We start from the raw sequence: 19,553 nt of genomic DNA, 5'->3' as shown, positions 1-19,553 counted from the left end.
CGGGGAGCGGCCGCGCAGCCCCTCAGTGCCCGGCCCCGCGCACGCAGGCGGCGGCTCCGCCTGGCTCCGGCCCGGCCCGCGGCGGCGGCCCGAAGAGGCTTTGGCCGGTGCCTGAGAGCCCCGGGTGGAGGAGGTGGAAAGGAAGGAGTGGAGCCCCGCCGGGCGTAAGTTCTCGCGGTCTGAGGGGAAAGACCTCGCGGAGGGACGGGCGCTGCCAGCCAGCGGGAGGCTGTTCCTCCTCGGTGCCTGCGCGGTGGCAGAGAAAGTGGCCCGTCTTCAGCGGGTTAGTGGATGCTTTCTGCCTTCGGAGATGTGTTCCCCAGGGGAGTGTTTGTAGTCTGCAGAAAACGAGGTTACCAGAGAGTGCGTCCACTCCCTGCGGGAGAGCTGTCCGCATTTCCTCTTTTCCTTAGTCTGGCTGATGATCCGCAGCGCGGATCATCCGTTCTGAGCATTCCGAAGGAAGTTTCGGTTTAGATGCTGGCAGAGGTGGTTTGAGCGATGTGTGCTGACTTAGTGATGATGAAGGCAGTTCGGGCTCTCTTTCTAGTGAAGTGTCCTGCTGTCTGGAGGCAGTGAACCGCCGCGAAAATGTCATAACTGCTGAATGATCTAACGTTAAAGCAGCTTAACTCAAAAACGATTTTTAAAAAGCTTCGGAAGCTACTCTGAGCTGTGTAGCTTTCTGTTAATGTATCGGTGTTGTCACCATTACTTCCTTGAAAGTCTGTGTAATTGCTGACTATAGGAATGGGTAGATTGTAAGGCGTGGGTTGAGACTGGATTCGGTTTAACCTTTGTACCCTAGTACCTGTCACCTCGTTTAACTTGTCCTCGTGACTACTCCTCACTGTATAGTTTAGGGAGATGGACTTTATAATATGCTGTTTGCTCTTTCTGATATAATTCGACTATTGTATTGGTATGCAGCTAACATGTCTGATATTGACATGATGTCATTCCCCCGTGATCCTCAGTTTCTTCTTTTAGTGAAGTTTTTTTTCTTTTGAATCAGCTTTTTAAACTGCCATTCCAGGTTATTTTAAATTTTATTTATCACTCCTTGGATGTAGTGCATATACTGTTAATTTTATCTGAGTAGGGAGATAAACTCAGAAAGTTTAGGCAGGAGAACTTTCAAGAGCAATGTTAGCCGAATAAGAAATTGTATCTATTATTTAAAAGAGACAGTAGACAAAAATCTGCAAATTTTTTTTCTATGAGCTTTTCCATGTCTCTTTAATGAATGTGGTTTGAAATACAGTCATAGATAGAACTGCATTTTTTGCTGTAGTTCTCAGTGCTTCAGTGTTTGGGATTTTTTTATATGATCGGGACTTTAAATCACTTACAGGTTTCTGAGGCACGTGATATCATTTGAAACTGAGTGGGTCCAAAGGAGATATGAACCTCGCAACACAGGCTGAAAAAACAGAAGGCCCAGAACAAAATCCCTCTATCAGAGGATCACTTGCCTGGGGACTTAAGTTGTGTTTTCTCTCTGAAGAGTCTGTGGAGTCAAGGCGTTGTGCGTTGTGGGTAAGACGTTGCATGCCCCAGATGCATGCTGTTTCCGTGGTGGAATTGAGACGTGGGCATTGGTGCAGGTGCTGGCTCAGGGGCATGCAGGCCAGCTCTGGTCTCTCTAGAGGGACACCCCGCACCACAGAGTGCAGGGTGCTGTGACAGGGGGTGGTTGTTGTGCCCTCTCCCACTTTCAGTGGAAGTTTTAGCCCTGCAGGTAGCAAGGTGTCATCAAATCACAAAATATCCTGAATCGGATAAAATGACCCACCGGATAATTGAAATCCAACTCCATGCCCTGCACAGGAAACACCATGTGCCTGAGACTGTTGTCCAAGTGCTTCTTGAACTCTGTCAGACCTGGTGCTGTTACCTCTTCTGTGGAGAGCCTGTTCTAGTACTCAGTCACCTTCTCGGTGAAGAACCTTCTCCTGATATCCAGCCCAAACCTTCTCTGACACCACTCTGGCCATTCCCTTGAGTCCTATCACTGGTCACAGAAGTGTAGATAGCAGTGTCTGCTGCTGCTCTTACCCTCACAAGGAAGTTGTAGTCTGCAATGTGGTCTCTCCTCAGTCTTCTCTTCTCTAGACTGAACAGACCAAGTGACTTCAACCATTCCTCATATAGTTTCCCCTCACAGCCCTTCACCATGTTTGTTGCCCCCTTTTGGACACTCTTGCCAGCTCAATGTCTTTCTTACACTGTGGTACCCAAAACTGCCCCCAGCACTCAAGATGAAACCGGTCCAGTGCAGAGCAGAGTGGGATAATCCTCTCCCTTGCCTGGCTGTGATGTTGTGCCTGATGCCTCCCAGAACATGGGTGGCCCACCTGGATGCCAGGGCACTGCTGGCTCATGTTCAGCTTCCCATTGGCAGGGCCCCCAGGCCACTTTCCAGAGTGCCTCTCTTTCCCCAGTTATACACACATCCAGAATTGCCCTGTCCCAGGTACAGTATCCAGTACTTTGTGGTGGGTCAATTGCTTAGCAGCACCTGTCCCTCTTTTGTGCATGTGGCCTCTCGTGATTGTCTGGCACAGCCACCTTGTGCATGATGGCTGCTGCGCTCCTTTTTCAGCACTTTTTGACAATGTCATGCCCTGTGTGTTCCCTACAACATTATGCTTGGCTTGCACTACTACTACTGTAGGCTTGCCCTACAGGTCTACCCAGAAGTATCACAGTCTCCAGAGATGAGCCACTGAGTTGCTGCATTCTGGCTTGTTGGGGGAGGGAGCTTGAATGGTAAAAGCCAGTGATTTTAGCCTATGTATGTAAAAATTTTTTTCCCTTTTTTTTTTCTTTTGTATACAGGGTTTTAGGTGAAGATGCAGGAGCCAGAACTTGTTGCAAAAGCCCTGAGAGCTGTTCTTCATGCCTTTAAAAATGGCATACGTTTGTCAGAACTTCAGAGTGAATACAGATCCCTGACCAATGAGTTGATTCCCTTCAGGCACCTAGGCTATGACACACTGGAAGGCTACTTGGAGAGTATCCCAGGAGTGGTCAGAATGGAAGAGAACAAAATGGGAGAGGTAAGAATCAGTTACAATTCAGAAACAGGTTTTGTGTTTGCAGAATGTTCCTGGTTCATAGCTTTATCTCCTTTTGTGCTGTGGATTTCTGTAGCATGCATATAGTGCACTAATTCTGGGAGAGGTGGAAGCTGTGACATAAGATACGAAGTGCTGCTTATTTTCCTGCCTCTGCATTCCAGACCCAAGATAGTGTATGCAAAAGGTGTAAAGTTGCAGGGCTTTTTCCTGGAAATGTGAATTCTGTCTGGAAAGATCACTTGTGTGACTGTGGAGATCTGGCCCCTTTCTCAGCATTTCTGACTAGAGGAGAGACTAGTGGCTTGTCCTGGGACCTTAAGGAAGGTTAACTTTTGTGTGTTAATCATCTCTTCTCAGTGGAGTTTAGCATCATTTTTTTTCCTACAGTAAAACTTAGGTGCTGTTGCTTATAAGCCTGATGGATTGCAGTGCAACAAGACTGCAAATATGTGCTGAGGTTACAAAGTGCTATGTAAGTGAGGTGCCTTGCTCCAACATTTCAAGTGCCTCAGCTTGGCAAGCAGGCAAGGGATAAAGGGTCGTCGCACAGATCAAGAAGGAGAAGCAGATCTTGGCAGAACATTGGTGTGGTAGAAGAGCTGTCCTTTATTCCTTGCTCTTGCTGCACTAGCCTGTGTCTCCTGGTGGCTGCCACCTTGGAAGCACCTTGCTAGGACCATAAACCTCCTTGCCCAATAGTCCAGACTTCCTGGTTTGAAGTCAGAATGTGTTCTGTTGATAGTTGGTGCAGCTGTGTGACTTGCAGATGGTCTTGCATGGCAGACTTGAAGCCTCTCCCTCGATGGAGCTATGGTTCTGGGTTCCTGAAGTCTTCATAGCCTGAGGCAGAGCAAAAAGCTGGTGGGGGTTGGCACAGTGTGTGGCTGTCATAGCAGGTCTGAAGAGACAGGACTGAAGGCTGAGCTTCCTTGTTTGCTCGGCTGGATTGGGAATGGCATCTGTGAGCTCAGAACTAGTTCTCCCTCATTAGCTATGTGGTGACAATACAGTGAGAATCAGTTTGTCCTAATACCTAGAAAAGTGGCTGTTTTTAAGCAACAGGTTCCCTTTCTGCATATTTACATCAGAATTTGCCCTTTTACAGCAGACAAGCAAGTTTGGGATTCTTTTTCTCCAAAGCCTACCTCAGCTGCAGCTACATTAGTAACAGGATTGCAGGTACCTCAGGTCTGAGAACATTTGTGATCCTGCAATTAAATGCTTCCTCGTGGTGGTTCTGGCAGATAGCCATCTGTTTCTAACTAGGGCCTTGCAGGGTGTAATCTGGTATCCTCCCATTCCCTTGAGAGTCTTGTTTATCCACTAATGCGATGTGTGCTGAGAGCCTTGTGAACTCTTGGATAGCACTAGGGGCAGTGAATTTTTTGTGGCAGCTGTTATGAGAGAGTGAAATGTAGCTTTAGGAGGTGAAAAAGGAGAAAGTCAGAGGTCTTGAGGTACTTGAGGAGGACTCACTGTGGTTCAGAAGTGCCAGCTGTGCTGTATGACTGAAACAGCTGAGAGGAAGTGCCTTGCTGAACACATGGGAGGCAGGCAAAGTGCAAAGACTGAGCCCATGTTGCTGCTTGATGACACTCCTGTTGCCACTGTCCACAGTGTGGGCATGGCAGACATTAAGCAGAGGGTGGCAAGCATGATTATGCACTGATGTGGGCTGCTAAGCTACCTGAGACTGCTCCCATGTGCTTACTTGTTACAAGCTATATGTCATTATAAGCCTGTTCTCTTGGTTCACCTCTCTCCAGAATACTTGAGCTCCATTATAGGCTGATACCATAGCTCAGAGTCCACACAAGGCCACTGCAAGAGCACGCAGTCAGCCAGTCTCTCTCCATGGAGTACCCTGACCTCAAAAATGTCAAGACCCTTGCCTCTTCCTTTAATCCCCTTGTAGGCAGTCGGGCAGGACAGCAAAGACATGCACATCCAGGGATCTGCTAGCAGGTAATGATCATGGCTGCAGTCTAGATAGTCTTAAAAGGACTTTCCTTACTGCTAGGTCAGCTGTCCAAGATGTACTACAAGAAATGCATTCAAAAAGGAATAGTATAAAGTAGGCAGCAAATAATACAAATCGATCTCAAAGTGCCACATGTTACATGCTGCCTTAAGTGTTCGTGGGAGGTGAATATTAGCTAGGTAACTGAGGCTGAACAGACATTATCTTGGGACGGCAATGATATAAATTGTCCTTTGTTCCTCTTGATACTGAGCACTAATTTGCTGTCTTGAATGTGGAGAAGATTAAATCTGATGACGTTTTCTTTATGCAATAGCTATGTCCTCCAGTTTCCACAGAAGATAAGAATTAAGTTCAGTATTCAGAAAGCACTGCAAGGGGACTCATTGAAATACTGTGCACCTGCAACAGGTGGTTGCATCACTTCAGGGAACCCTACTTTGCTTTGCCTCATATTCATTTATGAGAAGTGTGTTGTTGCACTTTTGTCTAAGAAAATTCTGACTTCTGCTTGAAGAAGTCAATTTCTCTCTTCAAAAGGAGAAATTTGGAGACTGCTTTGTTCTACTGATCTACCCCATCCCTTTTTACATGTGAATTCATTTTAATTAAAACCACTTTGTTAAACTTTATCACTGTGGAACAAGGGAAGGAAATGCAAAAAAAAATTATTTAGATCATTAGTGACAGGAAAAACCTGAAATGTACCAGAGATGTGAGAACATTTGTTTATAAAACTGATAAACTGTATAGGGACAAGAAACCTTTTATACTGAGACTTTGAGAACAAAGGTCAAGTGATCCATCCCATGCATCCCACTCCTGTTAGCTAGGAGTTGGAGAAAAGTTCTCACACACTTTTGTGGAAGTCAGCATAAATGGGCACCTCTCTGAAGAGCCAGTACATGACTGTCCACAGCTTGGGCTACAACCAGAAGAAACTGGAGATCTTGGTGTTGTTCAGGGCTGTGATGTCATTTAAGGTCACGGAGAGTTGTTGCAACAGGTCACGTATGCAACCAGCATGCTGCTGTGGGTTGACACTGACTGCTGAGGAGTTATGGGCTGCAGTGGTGAACAGGAGGAGTTCCTGTGAGGTCTTCCAGGTTTGGGAGCAGTGGGGAAGTGGGGATGCCAGGAGCTCTGTCTTGGGATAGATGATGAGACAGGAAGAGCTTATGAGTAGTGGACAGACCGGTGTATGGGCAATGTGGTGGCTGTTACAAATATCTTAAGTGGGAAGAAGTGGCAGACAAAGCAGATGATGCCTTCTTTTGACAACCACATGGGTGACATGGGCCACTGCTATTCCTGCTGTAGGGACAAGACATCCAAGTATGAACAATCCAGGATGTTTCTGGGGTCTGCTGCTCCCAGCATCCTGACACATGCTGTGAATCAATGAAGAGAGGTGCTCTGCTGGACACAGTCCTTGAAGACAAGGAACGATTGCAGATGTAAAGGCTGGGAAGAGCCCTGTCTGTGGCTAGATGGTGTCTGTGAGCCTGAAAGGAGGGAAACAAAGCAAAAAGTAGAACCAGCAGTGCAGGACTTTGGGAGAGCAGACTTTGGCCTGTTCAGGAATCTGCTTGGAAGGCTCATGGAATACAGTCCTGAAGAGAATGATCCAGGAGATGTAGTGAGCTTACAAGGATTGGCTCCTGCAGTTTCAAGAATAGTGTGTTCCAATAGATGGGTGAAAAAGCAAAGGGGGCAGGAGCACTGACAAAACTGAGCCATAAATGCAAGCATGCATGAGGTGGGAGCAGGGAGAAGCAGCCTTGGACGATTATACAGATGCTGCCTAAACAATCCTTACATGGACTTAAGAAAGACTGCATTTAGTATTCATTATTTGAAGACCAAGACAACATGCCGCCCTCTTGAGAACAGCTCCCAGAGTACTGCCAGTTCCGAGCAAGTGCTTCCAAACAAGGTCCTTAAAATAGCTGGTTAAGTGTACAGGCAATCGGAGGAAACAAGGACAGGGGTACAGGGACAACAGAAAAACTGGAAGAAAGAAGGTCCAGCAAATGAAGACCTTCAGCCTTTTCCTGTGCTTCACTTCACAAAAGCCTTATTAAGTCCATGCTCAAACTGTTGAGCGCAGATTGTTACACAGACATCTGTAAAAGGGTGAAGAGTGAAGGCTTTCAGGTTCACCTTTCACAAAGATGGGTTATGACTCAGGTACAGGCTGCTGTATGACAAAGTCTCTCTCTTAAGCTAGGCTGGAGCAGGTATAGTTGATTGAAGAAGGAGCACCTAACTTAAATCTACCATTACGAGCATGCACACAGGAGGTAGAAGCAGAATTGGGTGACCTGGAAGGGGTATAGAGATACTATGGAAATAGGCAGAGGAAAGTGCAGGGCAAGGAAGTCCTGATCTTGTTTGGGGAGGATTAAGGTAGGGAGCATTTGGAAAAACTGAATGTGCATAAGTCCATGAGTTTATTGCAGTGCACCCACAGGTGTCAGTTACCTTGGAAAGGTCATGGTAATTGTGGGAGGTTCTGGAGGACTGAAAGAAAGCACCACCGTTCACCAAGAAGGGTGGGGTGGGAAGATCAGCCTGATATTGAATTGTTGGAAAGTTGTTGAGCGTCTAATCCTGGAAAGCTGTTCCAGCCACTTGAAAGACCAGAAGGCAAGTCAGTATGGATTTACGAAGAGAAAATCATATGTTACCAAATAGATACCCTTCCAAATTGAGATGATTGGTTAAGTGGAGAGCATTGAACGTAGTTTTACTGAATTTTGGTAGAGTTTATAATATCCTCTTCCATAAAAGTGGCACAAAACCCATTGGGAGACAACTTAAAAGTGATGTGCCGTAGGAATAGATGCTCAGGAATTGCTGTCTAACATGTTCATGAATGACCTAGGAGATGGGACAGAGATCATCCTCAGCAAGTCTGTAGATTACAGGAGTATCAGGACTTACAGGGCAGATGGATGTGCTTGTTGTTCTGAGAGATTTCAAGAAGGTGGAGAAATGGAGCATCAGGAGCCCTGTGAAGTTCAGTATAGGGAAATGCCGAGTCCTACACCTGGGGAAGAAGAAACCTGTATTCCTGTATAGTTTTGGAGTTGACCAGCTGAAAAGTAGCTTGGCAGAGAAATGCTCTGGAGTTCTGGTGGGTACGAAGTTCACAGTGGGCAGGGTGCCATGTGTAGCAAGGGAGACCAACAGCATACTGGGATTCATTAAGAGTTGCCTGCACTCTAATGGAGGTGATAATTCCACTCTGCTCAGCAGCAGTGAAACCACATCCTTTTCTAAGCTTCCCAGAACGAGACAGACATGGCCACACTGAAGCAAGTTCATGGAATGATTGTGAAGATTATGAAGGGGATGGAAAATAACGTCTTAGATGCAGGGCTCAGACAGTGGGGATTGTTTGTGCTGGAAAAGGGAAATCTTATCCTTATGTCTGTTAAAGGGAGTAAAAAAAACCATGGAGGCAGACTCCATCTCCAGTTCTCATTGGTATTCAGCGAACAGACAAGAGACAATGATAGCAGACTAAAATGAAAGCAGTCCCATGTAAACATTGAACCGCCCACTTTTTACAGTGAGGTTGGCTAAACAATGGAAGAAGTTGTCCAGAGTGGTTGAGAGTTCTTCGTCCTTGAAGATATTCCACCACGTGACTTACTAGCTTTAGTTGATGCTGCTTTGAGCAAAGATGCTGCGTGACATGGACTTTGCTTTCCAGCCTTAATTTTTCCGTGATTCCTGGCATTTAATCACTACAGCGGTGAGACTGCTGGATTGCTGTTTTTATCCGTGCTGACTGTGCAGCAGGGACACTGTCTGACTTGTAAGCAGGAGTTCCTGGGGTGGGAGAGCTGTCCCTCAGAAGGAGAGGCCCTGCCTGCAGTGGCTCTGTGTTGAGCCAGCCCAGCAAAGGTGCTGGGTGTGCAGCAGAGGAGGAGGAAAAGGAAGGGGAAGGATGAGCTAGAGGGCACTGCTGGAGGGGTTGCCTGGTTTCTAGTGCCATCATCCATTGCCCATGTTTTCCTGGGCTGTGTGGGTCACCTTGGGCCACTTGAGAAGATCCTTGGAAAAAGCTGTTGCTGCTTAGCAATCTCTTGCTTTTGTTGTTTTTCTACTTGGGTTGCCCTGTCCTTTTTGGAGCTGTTGTTTGCTAAATTTCAGAGGTGCTGGTGAAGTCCCTGAGTTTCTCTTGCCCTGCTCCTGTGCAAAATGGTCATCTCTGATGTTCCTTGGGGGCCATGGCTAGCAAGGTAGCAGTGTTGGCCCCATGGCACTGCTGAGAAAGGGCAGTGCCAGGGTTTCACAACCTCTACCACCACCACCGAACATGGCTGAGACCACAGACTTCCATTTTTTAACTTAGTGCTTTTGGGGTAACTGCTTTTGGGGTAACTGTGTCCTTATGGAATCCTGGAGGAGTACTCACCCAGCTGCCTTTGCAGCAGCTGAATGGCCCAAAAGTTTGGGCTTTCATCTTCTTTTCATGCAAAGTGCATGCTAGGCACACCTTTTGGTGTCTTGCCAAGGCTAAGTTCCTGTGTCCATACACAGGATGGCCTGTGGTAATTGGATGTTGAGGCAAGAGGACATGAAGTTGGGAAGGGAGATACTTATGGGCTTCTTCAAGGCTGGGCTGTTGTTGGGGGCCAGCCCAGTGCCTGTGAGGCGGGTAGTGCAGCCAGGATAGTTGTGCGGTTTCTTCGGTAAGTCGGGCAAAGGCAACCCTGCTCCACTGGGTCAGCGTGGTGCCAGAGCCTCTTGTGAGCCATGGCAGGAGGAACAAAGACAGGCTGCAACCCCATGGCTTCCCAGAGCTACAAAGCAAGATTGTGGGCCTGTGGAATGGGAGATGGAAACCAGGCTGTTTCTCAGAGGGACCCAACCTAATGTAGAAAGGTGATGGAGAGGCTCTGGCTGTCTGGTTTGCTGATTTCTGAGGTTCACTGAGATTTGTTTTGGGGTTTCACAAAAGGAGAGTGAGATCTCCAAGATCCCTGTCCGCTGCTGAAGCCTTTCCTGAACTGCCTGCTGGCCTACATGATTCAACAGTTACAGGCTTGGAAAGGGATACAAATGTTTCTGAGGGCTGTGGATGAGCATGGGTCTCATTGACTGCTTTTTCCCCTGTCCCCTTCCTGCTCCAACAAGGTAATTTGCCATGCTGTTAGTTGCAATGAAACTGTACGAGTTGCTCAACTGGTGGCCCGACAGAGAAGCTCCAAGAAGAAAACAGTCCGGCAGGTGAACTGTCAGATGAGGCTGAAGAACACATCTCCAGTCAGTTTATCAGGTAAGCCATAGACAGCTCTAGAGGGCCTGCCTTTATGGAAGAACTGTGCAGCTGCTGCACAAAAGTCTTGGCTGTGAGGGTGTGTCACCTACAGCCACAGGTTACAGGGTCCAAGTGAAGAGTTCTTGGGAGGATGAGTGTTCTTGACAAGGATGCTTATATCTGAAAGCCATGACCAGAGAGAAAGCCCTTTTCAGGTGTGTATGCAGGATGTGAATGATCTTGGAAAACAAAGTCCTTGTAGGATGCTTGGCTTCACTTTCATTTGCTCCTGCTTCTGTGAGAAACACAGTTGAGATGCAGGCAAGAAATGTGGCAGTAAGCCTGCATGTTCTTTAAGGCTGGCCTTGGCCTGTTGTGGAATGGGAGGATTGAACCATTCCCTCAGTGAGAAGGAGTCCCTGTAGCGTCATCTGTGGCTGTCTCAGCAGCTCCTGTTGTTGATGCCAGTGTGACAGTGCCACAAAAGTTCTGATGCCCATTTTCAACTCTTTTTACTTCTTACCTTTTGTATAAGCTTCTGTAGCAGAGTTTTCCTAAAGTATGGGTCAGGTTTTCTTCACTGCTGTGCTGTTGTGTAACTCTCTGGAATTGAGTCCAGGATTAAGCCCAGGCAGGACCCATTTGCTTGCAGGTTGGCAGCTTGGAACAACAGTGGGTCTCATAGTGTGTGTGGTCCCCTGTTGTCTGTAATGAAGTGTTTGCTGCTTCTTGCTTTTCTATAAGGATGCCAGTTGGGAGGCTGAGCTAGTGGCTCATATCACAGTTAAATGACGGGAATTATAAAGGCAGGTTGAATAACTGTCTTGCACATCAATCCCCTCAGAAGTGTTTGAAATCTCCAAAATTGATGTGGCACATCCAGCATATAAACAGCAAAGTGACCAAGAGCTTGTTTATCCCTTGTTGTGTCCTGAATGCTGGTGTGTTCCTCTGTGGGTGTAACTTGGTCACCTCTGCTGTGTGGTGGGAGTTCAGGTGCACACAAACCAGAGTAGAGAAGAAACCCTTTGGATGGCAGTGGAGGAGGTGCCCGGGGAGGTGGAGGTAGACTGCGTGGAAAAGAATGCTACTCATGGCTGCTTCTGCAAACTCTTTAGGAAAGCCCAAAGGAACTTTGCGGCAGCCCCGGTCTTTGAACATGCCAGAAGAAGGCAGTAAGAGGCCTGTTCCTCGCCTGCCCCGAGGCAGAGAAGTGGCATGTGGAGGTGTGAAACCTGTGGTGGAGAGTGCCCGATCTGCCTTACCTTCAGCTGCTGGGAGATCCTGCTGCAGTGCCTGCTGTTTCTGGAGGATCCACAGAAAGCAGGCATTCCCCGCCCCACTCACCTGCATGAATTCCATGTGCCATCTGGGGTCTGTTGTGCAGAGGAGAGAGGGACCAAGCTATCCTGCTGTGACTCAGAAAGGAGTAGGAGCAGCTGTGCTTGGGCCTTCCCTTTTCTGTGTGTGCAGATGAGTTGGATATTTTTAAGTGGTACTTCTCTAAAAGGCAGAGGCACTTTGCCTCAGGCAAAGCAAAAAGAGCACTTAAGAGTTTTCTCCAAATTAGTTACTGTAAGGAAAATACAGGATGTATTTTATCACATTTAAAGATTTGTAATATGTGAAATAAAATTAGGTAGATGTCACCCCTCTTCTGGCAATTCCTACCTAATGTAATCTGCTCCATCTTGTGTTATCTTTGTTCATCTCTGACAGTCTCTCCTGAGCTCCTTTTAGGTAAGTGTTCTGCCTTTCTCTTTGTTGTCTGTTTCTGCCCTGCACTGTAGGAGAAGCTACAAGTAAAGTCTGGTTTGGCCCATGTATATTTGGAGGAGGAGACATCTTGTGCTCTTGCAAAGAGTCCAAATGCTCTCCTGTTAACTAGGGTATATAGTGACAGGAGAGTTCAGGGAGATGCGGTTCATATTCCCTGTGAATACAGGGTTGTATGTGACTGGATTCATTTGTTAATTTGTTTCAACTTGGCCAGTTTGAAGCAGGGCTGGCAAGATCCATGTGTCCTTGCTGCGGGGGACGTTTTGTACCTCCTGAACCGTTGTAGTTGCTTGTACTTTGGGAATTGCAGGACGGAGAGCTTCTTTGAGCCAGGAGGTCCTGACTTCAAAAAACAACGTGCAGTGAGTGGAGTTATGAACAGCATCCCCAAAAATCCTGGGCTGGCAGCAGCCTCATAGTTATCTGGCACAGGCTTGAGGGCACTATTCCAGCAGGGATGTCAGCACTTGCCTATGAGAGTGGCTGAGCCTTCTCAGGTCAGGTTGACTGAGACAAGTCCTGAGGGTGACTGACTGTCTCTGCCCTACTTCCCAGTTTGGAGTGAGCTGTTATCTGTGTGCAGTTTTTGACTTCCTGTTACCCATCCTGCCCCTCCATGTACCCTCACTGTAGGAAAGGACACCCATGCTCTCATGGTTGCACATAGGGATCTCTGTTTTCTCCTTTTCTGTTGACCATCTGTAGTGCTATGGCAGATGTGTGTTCCTTGCCTTGACACAATGTCCTGACAGTGACAGACTTTGGATGCTGACAGGTGCTCCACCCAGTATCATGTAGTGAAGCTCCTCAGTTAGGCTGGAAATGGTGGTTTTCTTGTGACTGCCAAAGTTTATGTCCCACCTCTGCAGTGCTTTATTTTTTTCAGAGATTTTTATGATCACAGCTTCAGGGGCTTGCCCCTGTGTAGCACGTAGGAGAAAGGGAACAGGTTGTTTGTCTTCCCAATTCTCTCACATTCACATGACAACAGGGAAATGCTGAAGGTAGTTAGTTGTCCAAGGTTTTTTGCAGATGCTGTTGCAGGGTCTGAGGCTTGTCTTTATAGCAGCAGTCTCTGAGGTTTATTCTGACTATGTTGCTGTGGACCCTGAGAAGCAGGGAGAGACCTTGCTGGTAAGGCTAACTGCAGAGATCCTTGAGGCTGGAAGGCAGCAGCATGGATGAGAACAGGTTCAGGTGCTTGGTGACCCCCTTGCTTGAAGCAGCAGGAGCCATTTGCTGCTGGCCACCACCTGGCCTTGCTGCTTAGATAGCACTGTCCAAGGGTCAGAGAGCAGATTGGGGTGGCATGGGCCTTACCAAGATAAGGCAATTGGCAGGGAAAGGCATTGCTCCCTTCATTGTGAGGCAGTGATGTGTGGCAGTGAGACGTGACTAGCTGCTCAGCTGGAGCTACGCGTGGGGACTTGGCAGGGCTGCATGGCTGGTCAGGCATTTGTGAAGGGCCAGGCTGCTGCTGGTGTGGCTAGGAGGCCTCTTCCTGGGAGCAGGCTTCTAACAGCTGAGGAACATGAGGCCTTGCAAGTAGCTGAGTTATCCATACCTGTAAACTGAAGGGAAGCATGTTGGCCCTGGCACTGTCTGGCCGTATCCCATCTTGCTGTTGGAGATGTACGACCACCATGATCTGCATGAGCAAGCAGCATGTCACCCGACACTTGTCTGATTGCAGCACTCAAAACTGGTGATGGCTGGGCTCAAAGCTGATGCCAGCACCATGTTGTGGGAAACTGTTGAACCACAACAGAAAGGACAGGAAGACCCTACATAAAGTCTCTTAATACTGAGAGGATCCCAAATCCAATTAGCTTTTACGTGCAGCAGAAGGGAATCATCCATCCTCTGTTCCAGCTTCCTTTCCAGGGTGTTCACATGGGATGGCTTAAGCAGGAAACATCTGTCCTCTTCCTCACTGGAACTTGCCTGCAGTTCTGACAGGCCTATCCTATAGTCACATCATTTGTGTCACCTGATGTGGGGCTTAAGGTGATACAAGTGTCTTTGGCACAGAGGACTAGAGCACAGCTATGGATTCCTGTTGGTAGCATGACAGTCTCCAGTACGCATGGGGCTATTTCACAGGATTGTTTTCTTTCTGCCTAGCAAAGGTGGTGGTCTCTCTTGAGTCTGCTTTCATTAAGAGGACTTTTTGAACTTGAGTATTGGTTCAGCTTAGATTTGTCCATACTTGTAGGTACACATACAAAGTGGAATCCTGGATTTCTCGCAGCATCTGCCTGGGCAGCCACAGCCAACTTCTAAGAGGAGACTGCTGCTGCTTTGTGTGGGCATCTGGGGTGTGCCCAGAAAGTAGAGGGTTTTTCTGTAGTGCAGATGAAGTGTTGTAAGAGGCATTTCAGTTACCCAGCAAGTGCCAGGTGCGAGTGTAAGTTTTGATTTTGTGTGGGTGACTTTGCTATTGTACTTTCTGAGTTTTGTAAATGTGTTTGTAGTTGATCTGCTGCTGCCTAGCACTTCTGGCCATGGCTACTGTTTTGTAAATTGCTGAGCTGGGCAGTGTTTGTTCTCAGAGCTAGTGCTGTGAGACATGACTCAGAAGAGAAGTATGGTCTTTGGTACAAGTGATACCCCGTAGCTGATGGAGGAGCCATGGTTTCACCTAACAAGAACAGCATAAAAGCAGGGGAGACAAATTAATGTTAAATCTTTTAACATGCGTCTTAGAAGACATGTGAATGTGGGAGGTCTCTTTCTGATTCATGGATATGCTCTGATTAAAAGTCAATGTGATGACACATAGGGCTTCTTGGTCTTGACTTCCTGTTGCAACTAGCCACAGCATCATACTTGAACTGCTGTCCTATCTTCTCAGAGTCCAGGTGAAGCTGTGAAAATCACCTTTGGTGTTTCTGCATCTGGTGAGATTTATGGCTTGTTCCACTGTTGTCTCTGAATTCCAGAACTGGCCCCTGGGCAGAGATCTTCTACAAAGCCTGCCCAGTGCGTGTTCAGGGTCTGCTCTGGTCAGGAGATGCCTGGTTTAGAGCAACCAGCTGTGCTATGATGGAGATGTTGCCTAGTCTTTGAATTCCCTTTGTCAACTCTTGTTCCCTTTTGCTTGCAGTGTATGTAATTATTCCACAGCTGATTTTTTTCCAGGTCTTTGTGAGCTACACAGTGCTGTGCCCTCTTCAGTGTCAGGAGCTCATTTTGGTGTCTGTATTCCCCAGTAAAGTCTGTGTTCTTCTGGGGATCCCAGAAGAAGACCTGCAAGCACAATATTTGTGTGCTTTCATTGGGAAAGATCTTCAGAGGAGAATCTCTTAAACAATGTAACCAGCAGCATCCACAAAAAGACCTTCAATTCTTTCCTGTCGGGGTCGGCTTTGAGACATCCAGGGCATCCAGGGAGATGTCCTGGGTTCCGACACTTTTCCTTTGCTAATGTCTTTTTACTGTGTTTTGTTTCTCACAATAGTGAGAAAGATGAGTAAAAACTAGAAACCACCTCTTGATCTGTCCTGTTACTGCTGATCAAGTTGTCTTCCTGACAAAGACATTGTGGCTATTCATCTTGTGCAGGAGGCCTTCTAGGAGTGTATGGAATGTGTGGAATGCATTTTATTTCATGTATAAGTCTTAAAAACAAATGGAATTTTATTTAGAGACAGAAGAGTGATTTTAAGCAATTTTCTTTCCAATTCTAGATCTGAGAAGAGACTGACTGTCCCACCACGGTTTCAAAAGGAGTTGCAAGTTCACCTGTCCAGAAGCTCTTCCACAGACTCAAATGGTATGCCCATTGAGAAATGATTTGTTGACTACTCAGATTTGTTGACTACTCAGGTGTCATCTTAAAAAAAAATCCATCTTAGTAGTTGTTTTGAATGAAGATGGATTTGGATGAGGAATCAAGTTCTGTGAGTGAACCTTTTCTCTCTTACTTCATTGTGCTGAGGAAATGTGTGTTTGCTTGTCTGCCTCTCAGTGTAGGAAAAACATTGGGCAGTAAGTGTCAAAGCCAATCACAAAGCCAGTGTGAGGAGTTTGGGAACAGGAGGGGTAAGCTTAACTTCACCAGTGGGGTAGGAGTCTGGTATAAGGATGAAATCCTGGCTTTCAGGAGTAAGCAGAATTACTAATGTATCTGTCCAGCAAATACTCCTCTGCCTGCGTGGCTCAACAGCTGTGCAGCTGATGGGCTTGCAAAATGATGGTTGCTTTCTTTGATTTGTGAAGCTTCTGGTCTGGTAGCAAATATACCCCACCAGAGGGAGAAGGGGAGTAGAGGTGAGGCAGCAGGTAAGCTAGTGATGTGAACTTCCCCCTGGAATAATGAGTGCCTAATTCCTACACACAATGTATGAAACTCGTTTCCTCAGGACATATCTTGGAATGAAGGGCAAATAATTGGTCTGATTTGTCCACCCATTTATACAGAAGAACATTCTTGGTGTTGTGCAATATCTTTGTGGTGTTTGTACTCATAAAGAAATTATCCTGTGCCCCTCTTGGGATACTACCTTAGTCTCTCAGCTGCAGTGGAGCTGACAGTTCTGTATTCTCTTCCAGAATCCCTTCAGAAGTAACACCTAGCAACATCTTATGAAAATAACTACAGTGATTGAAAAGTCATATTTAGGTAGTTACTTAATGTCTGAGATTTCCATAGTTCTTTGCCACAGGAAGTGACTGAACCAGCCATGGTTGGCAGGAGAGCCACATTTTAGAGTTGGTGCTATGCTGGCAGCTCCCATGTTTAGTTTTTAAGTATGGAGGTAATGATCTAGCTTTCTGTTTGTAGGGCTTCAAGGCTGTAATTTTTCAAAATTACTTCAAGGCTGTAATTTTTTTAACAGATAGCTTGAATACATCCACTGCAGAGACACATGCTCTTTCCCCTGGCTCTTCTGCTGCCGATATCCATGAACTTCAAAGTCGCATTAAGGAGCTGCTGAGCAAGTACAGCAGTGGTGTCAGACTGTCGAAGATGCCTCAGATATATCGGGAAATGTACTGGGAGGACCTTAGCACAGAAGTGCTCTATCAGCTTGAGAACTGGCCTCATGTGTGCACAGTAAGTATCGAGCCATTTTTATGGAAGATGCCAGTACCCTATAGATTACTGAGTGTTCATTTGCCAAGTGTTATTTTATGCGTACCTGCATTTCCTTTCATGCTCTGTAGCAGTGACAGAAAACCCCTACATCCCCACCACTCCACTCCCAAACTGTAACAATGCCCTTTCAAACCCCAGAACATCACTGTTGGCTGGACTAGTGTTTTGAACAAGGAAGGTCAGCCTCCATGTGTCCTGAAGCAAGTGCTTGAGGTTGCTGACTTGCCACCTTTAACTGACCCCAGAACTAACAACTCAAATAGCTGATAACAGGTGATGTCCCTGCCATGTTTGTTGTTCTTGGTTTGGATTTTTCCCCCTGTTGCTTTTTATGCTTTTACTTGTTGGTAGGTTTACCTCCTCTTAAAGCTTAAAGCTACAAGCTCCTTTGTGAACAGTCTGAGGTCTAACTGTGTTTATCTTTGTCAAGACTTTTCCAGAGGTCTTCCTCACATCTTAAGCCAAGGAATTTTACGGTTTAGGTTAGGTTTATGATACAATAATAGATGAAATTGAAGAGTGGTAATGCTGGGAGGAGGGATTACAGCTAATCCCCTTTCTGTCCTCCTTCTGATGCCTGTTACCCCTTGATTACCAAGCGTGTCATTGCATCCCTTATTAGGTAGGGGCTGATGTCTGCCTGTGTGCACTTAGAGGTCTGACATGAGTTGCCATTGCCATAGGGTGGAGGGGCTTCAACTGCTGTACTTCTGTCTCCTCTTCTGCATTCACAGGTCATTTATGGCATCATGCAACTTTGCATCAAGGCTTTGTTTAGCTTTACTTTAACAGGCCAGTGATATCAGTGAAGACTTTAGGTTTCTTTGGTATCTGTCAAACTATGGCACGGAAGAGTATTGAAATAATAAGAATATTTGCCTTCTTGAAGTACATTTTTTGTATGAAGTCTTTTCTCGTGTAAAAGCATTAAATGCCAAAAAAAGAAATTAAAAGAAAATAACTGAGTTGAATAACTGCTCTTCAGGGATGACACCATTTGCATGCATGTATGGTATTCTCACAGATACATAAAATGTGTTAGTAACACCTTACTGCAAACACTAGAAATGTATACAGTCAGCAGCAATTTGTTTTGATGATTGATGACTGGTTCCTGTGTTATCTACAGAGCAAGCTGTTATGTCTTGAATTGCTTAATTCATGCAGCAAATTTTAGTCCTTTTTTGTAGCTAATGTTCCAGTCTGTCCTGTTCATCCAGGATCTTTGTTCTGTGTTCATTATCTATTTGCTTGGGTCTATCTCTTTCTTTGTAGCATGCAAATAAAGTCATTTAAGCATACATAAGCACTGATTAAATCCATGGAAACATTGTAATACAATGGGCACAGTACAACAGCAGTCAGAACTATCAAGTTATCTTAGCACAGTCAGTCTTATTGTAGAGAACTGTTAATGACTTTCTAAAGCCTGTCTCAGTTTACTGACTTACAAAATCGTAATTATGGCTCAGGCATGGAGAAGTTTGAATTGGGACTTCTTATATGAAAGCTACTATACATCTCTTAAATATAATCAGTTCCTAGTTTAAACATATTGTCTGCAGGTGTACAGCTTTGTACAACCTTTGAAATGCAGAAGAAAGACTGTACTCTCCAGTGAATGTGTAGATATCTGATATCTGAATTATTTCTGTCATGTTGGTTTCTTACACTTGGGAGTGTCTGCCAGGCTCAAAAACATGCCTGGTGTTTCTTTTATTATCTTCTTAAAGAAGAATATATCTTTTTGTACTCATTCTGATCAGTGTAGCATAGGTACAAACCAGCAGCAACAAACCTAATACACTTTCAGTGTCTCCTGGCTTTTAATTTGAGGACTTGCTTTGGAGAGTATCACTTCTGAATAACTTTGCATCTCTAAAACTTCTGTTGGAAAGGAAGGAATTTTATCTAGGAAATGGTAATTTCCATGTTTTTACAACCATAAAATTTCCATATTTTTCCTATTTAGTGAGTTTAAGTCTCCCAATGTCAGTGTAATTTGCAGGTTGATGATCTTGTTTTCAGTCTTCATCGTTCAGGCAGGAGGTGTTGAGGCTGACTTTGTCTACATTTGTCTGTTACCTCCCTCTTTAGGTTGGCTTAGTTGAGCATCTTACCTGTAGCCACATACTTTGCACAGCTACATGCAAAAGTACGAAGTTACCAAGTAGTGGCTAGCAGTCACAGATTGTAGTCCAGTCTTCATGAGCAGTGGGGCTGACAATAAATATGCTTAGAAGTCTTTGTTGTCTAGACAGACCTCAGCCAGGAGAAGAATCTGCTTCAACAGCTCTGGGCAAATCCACAGTGTTGCTGAATTGTTTGCTTTCA

At 45.9% G+C, this 19,553-nt stretch overlaps 1 protein-coding gene across 1 annotated transcript in view; it reads left to right on the top strand.

Moving 5' to 3' along the window:
* The first annotated feature begins 1,547 nt into the window (after positions 1 to 1,547).
* Positions 1,548 to 19,553, top strand: part of TDRD7 (tudor domain containing 7) — a 42,114-nt gene continuing 24,108 nt past the window's right edge. The window contains exons 1-6 of the mRNA XM_039733170.1: positions 1,548 to 2,476; positions 2,842 to 3,062; positions 10,216 to 10,357; positions 11,458 to 11,713; positions 15,808 to 15,893; positions 16,960 to 17,177. Coding sequence (XP_039589104.1) covers positions 2,856 to 3,062; positions 10,216 to 10,357; positions 11,458 to 11,713; positions 15,808 to 15,893; positions 16,960 to 17,177 — 909 coding nt within the window. The 5' untranslated portion in view covers positions 1,548 to 2,476; positions 2,842 to 2,855. The remainder of the gene's footprint in view (positions 2,477 to 2,841; positions 3,063 to 10,215; positions 10,358 to 11,457; positions 11,714 to 15,807; positions 15,894 to 16,959; positions 17,178 to 19,553) is intronic.

This window comes from Passer montanus, unplaced genomic scaffold (genome assembly GCF_014805655.1).
Source record: "Passer montanus isolate IOZ18808 unplaced genomic scaffold, ASM1480565v1 scaffold84, whole genome shotgun sequence".
Lineage (NCBI taxonomy): Eukaryota > Metazoa > Chordata > Aves > Passeriformes > Passeridae > Passer > Passer montanus.
This window is presented reverse-complemented; position numbering and strand designations above follow the sequence as displayed.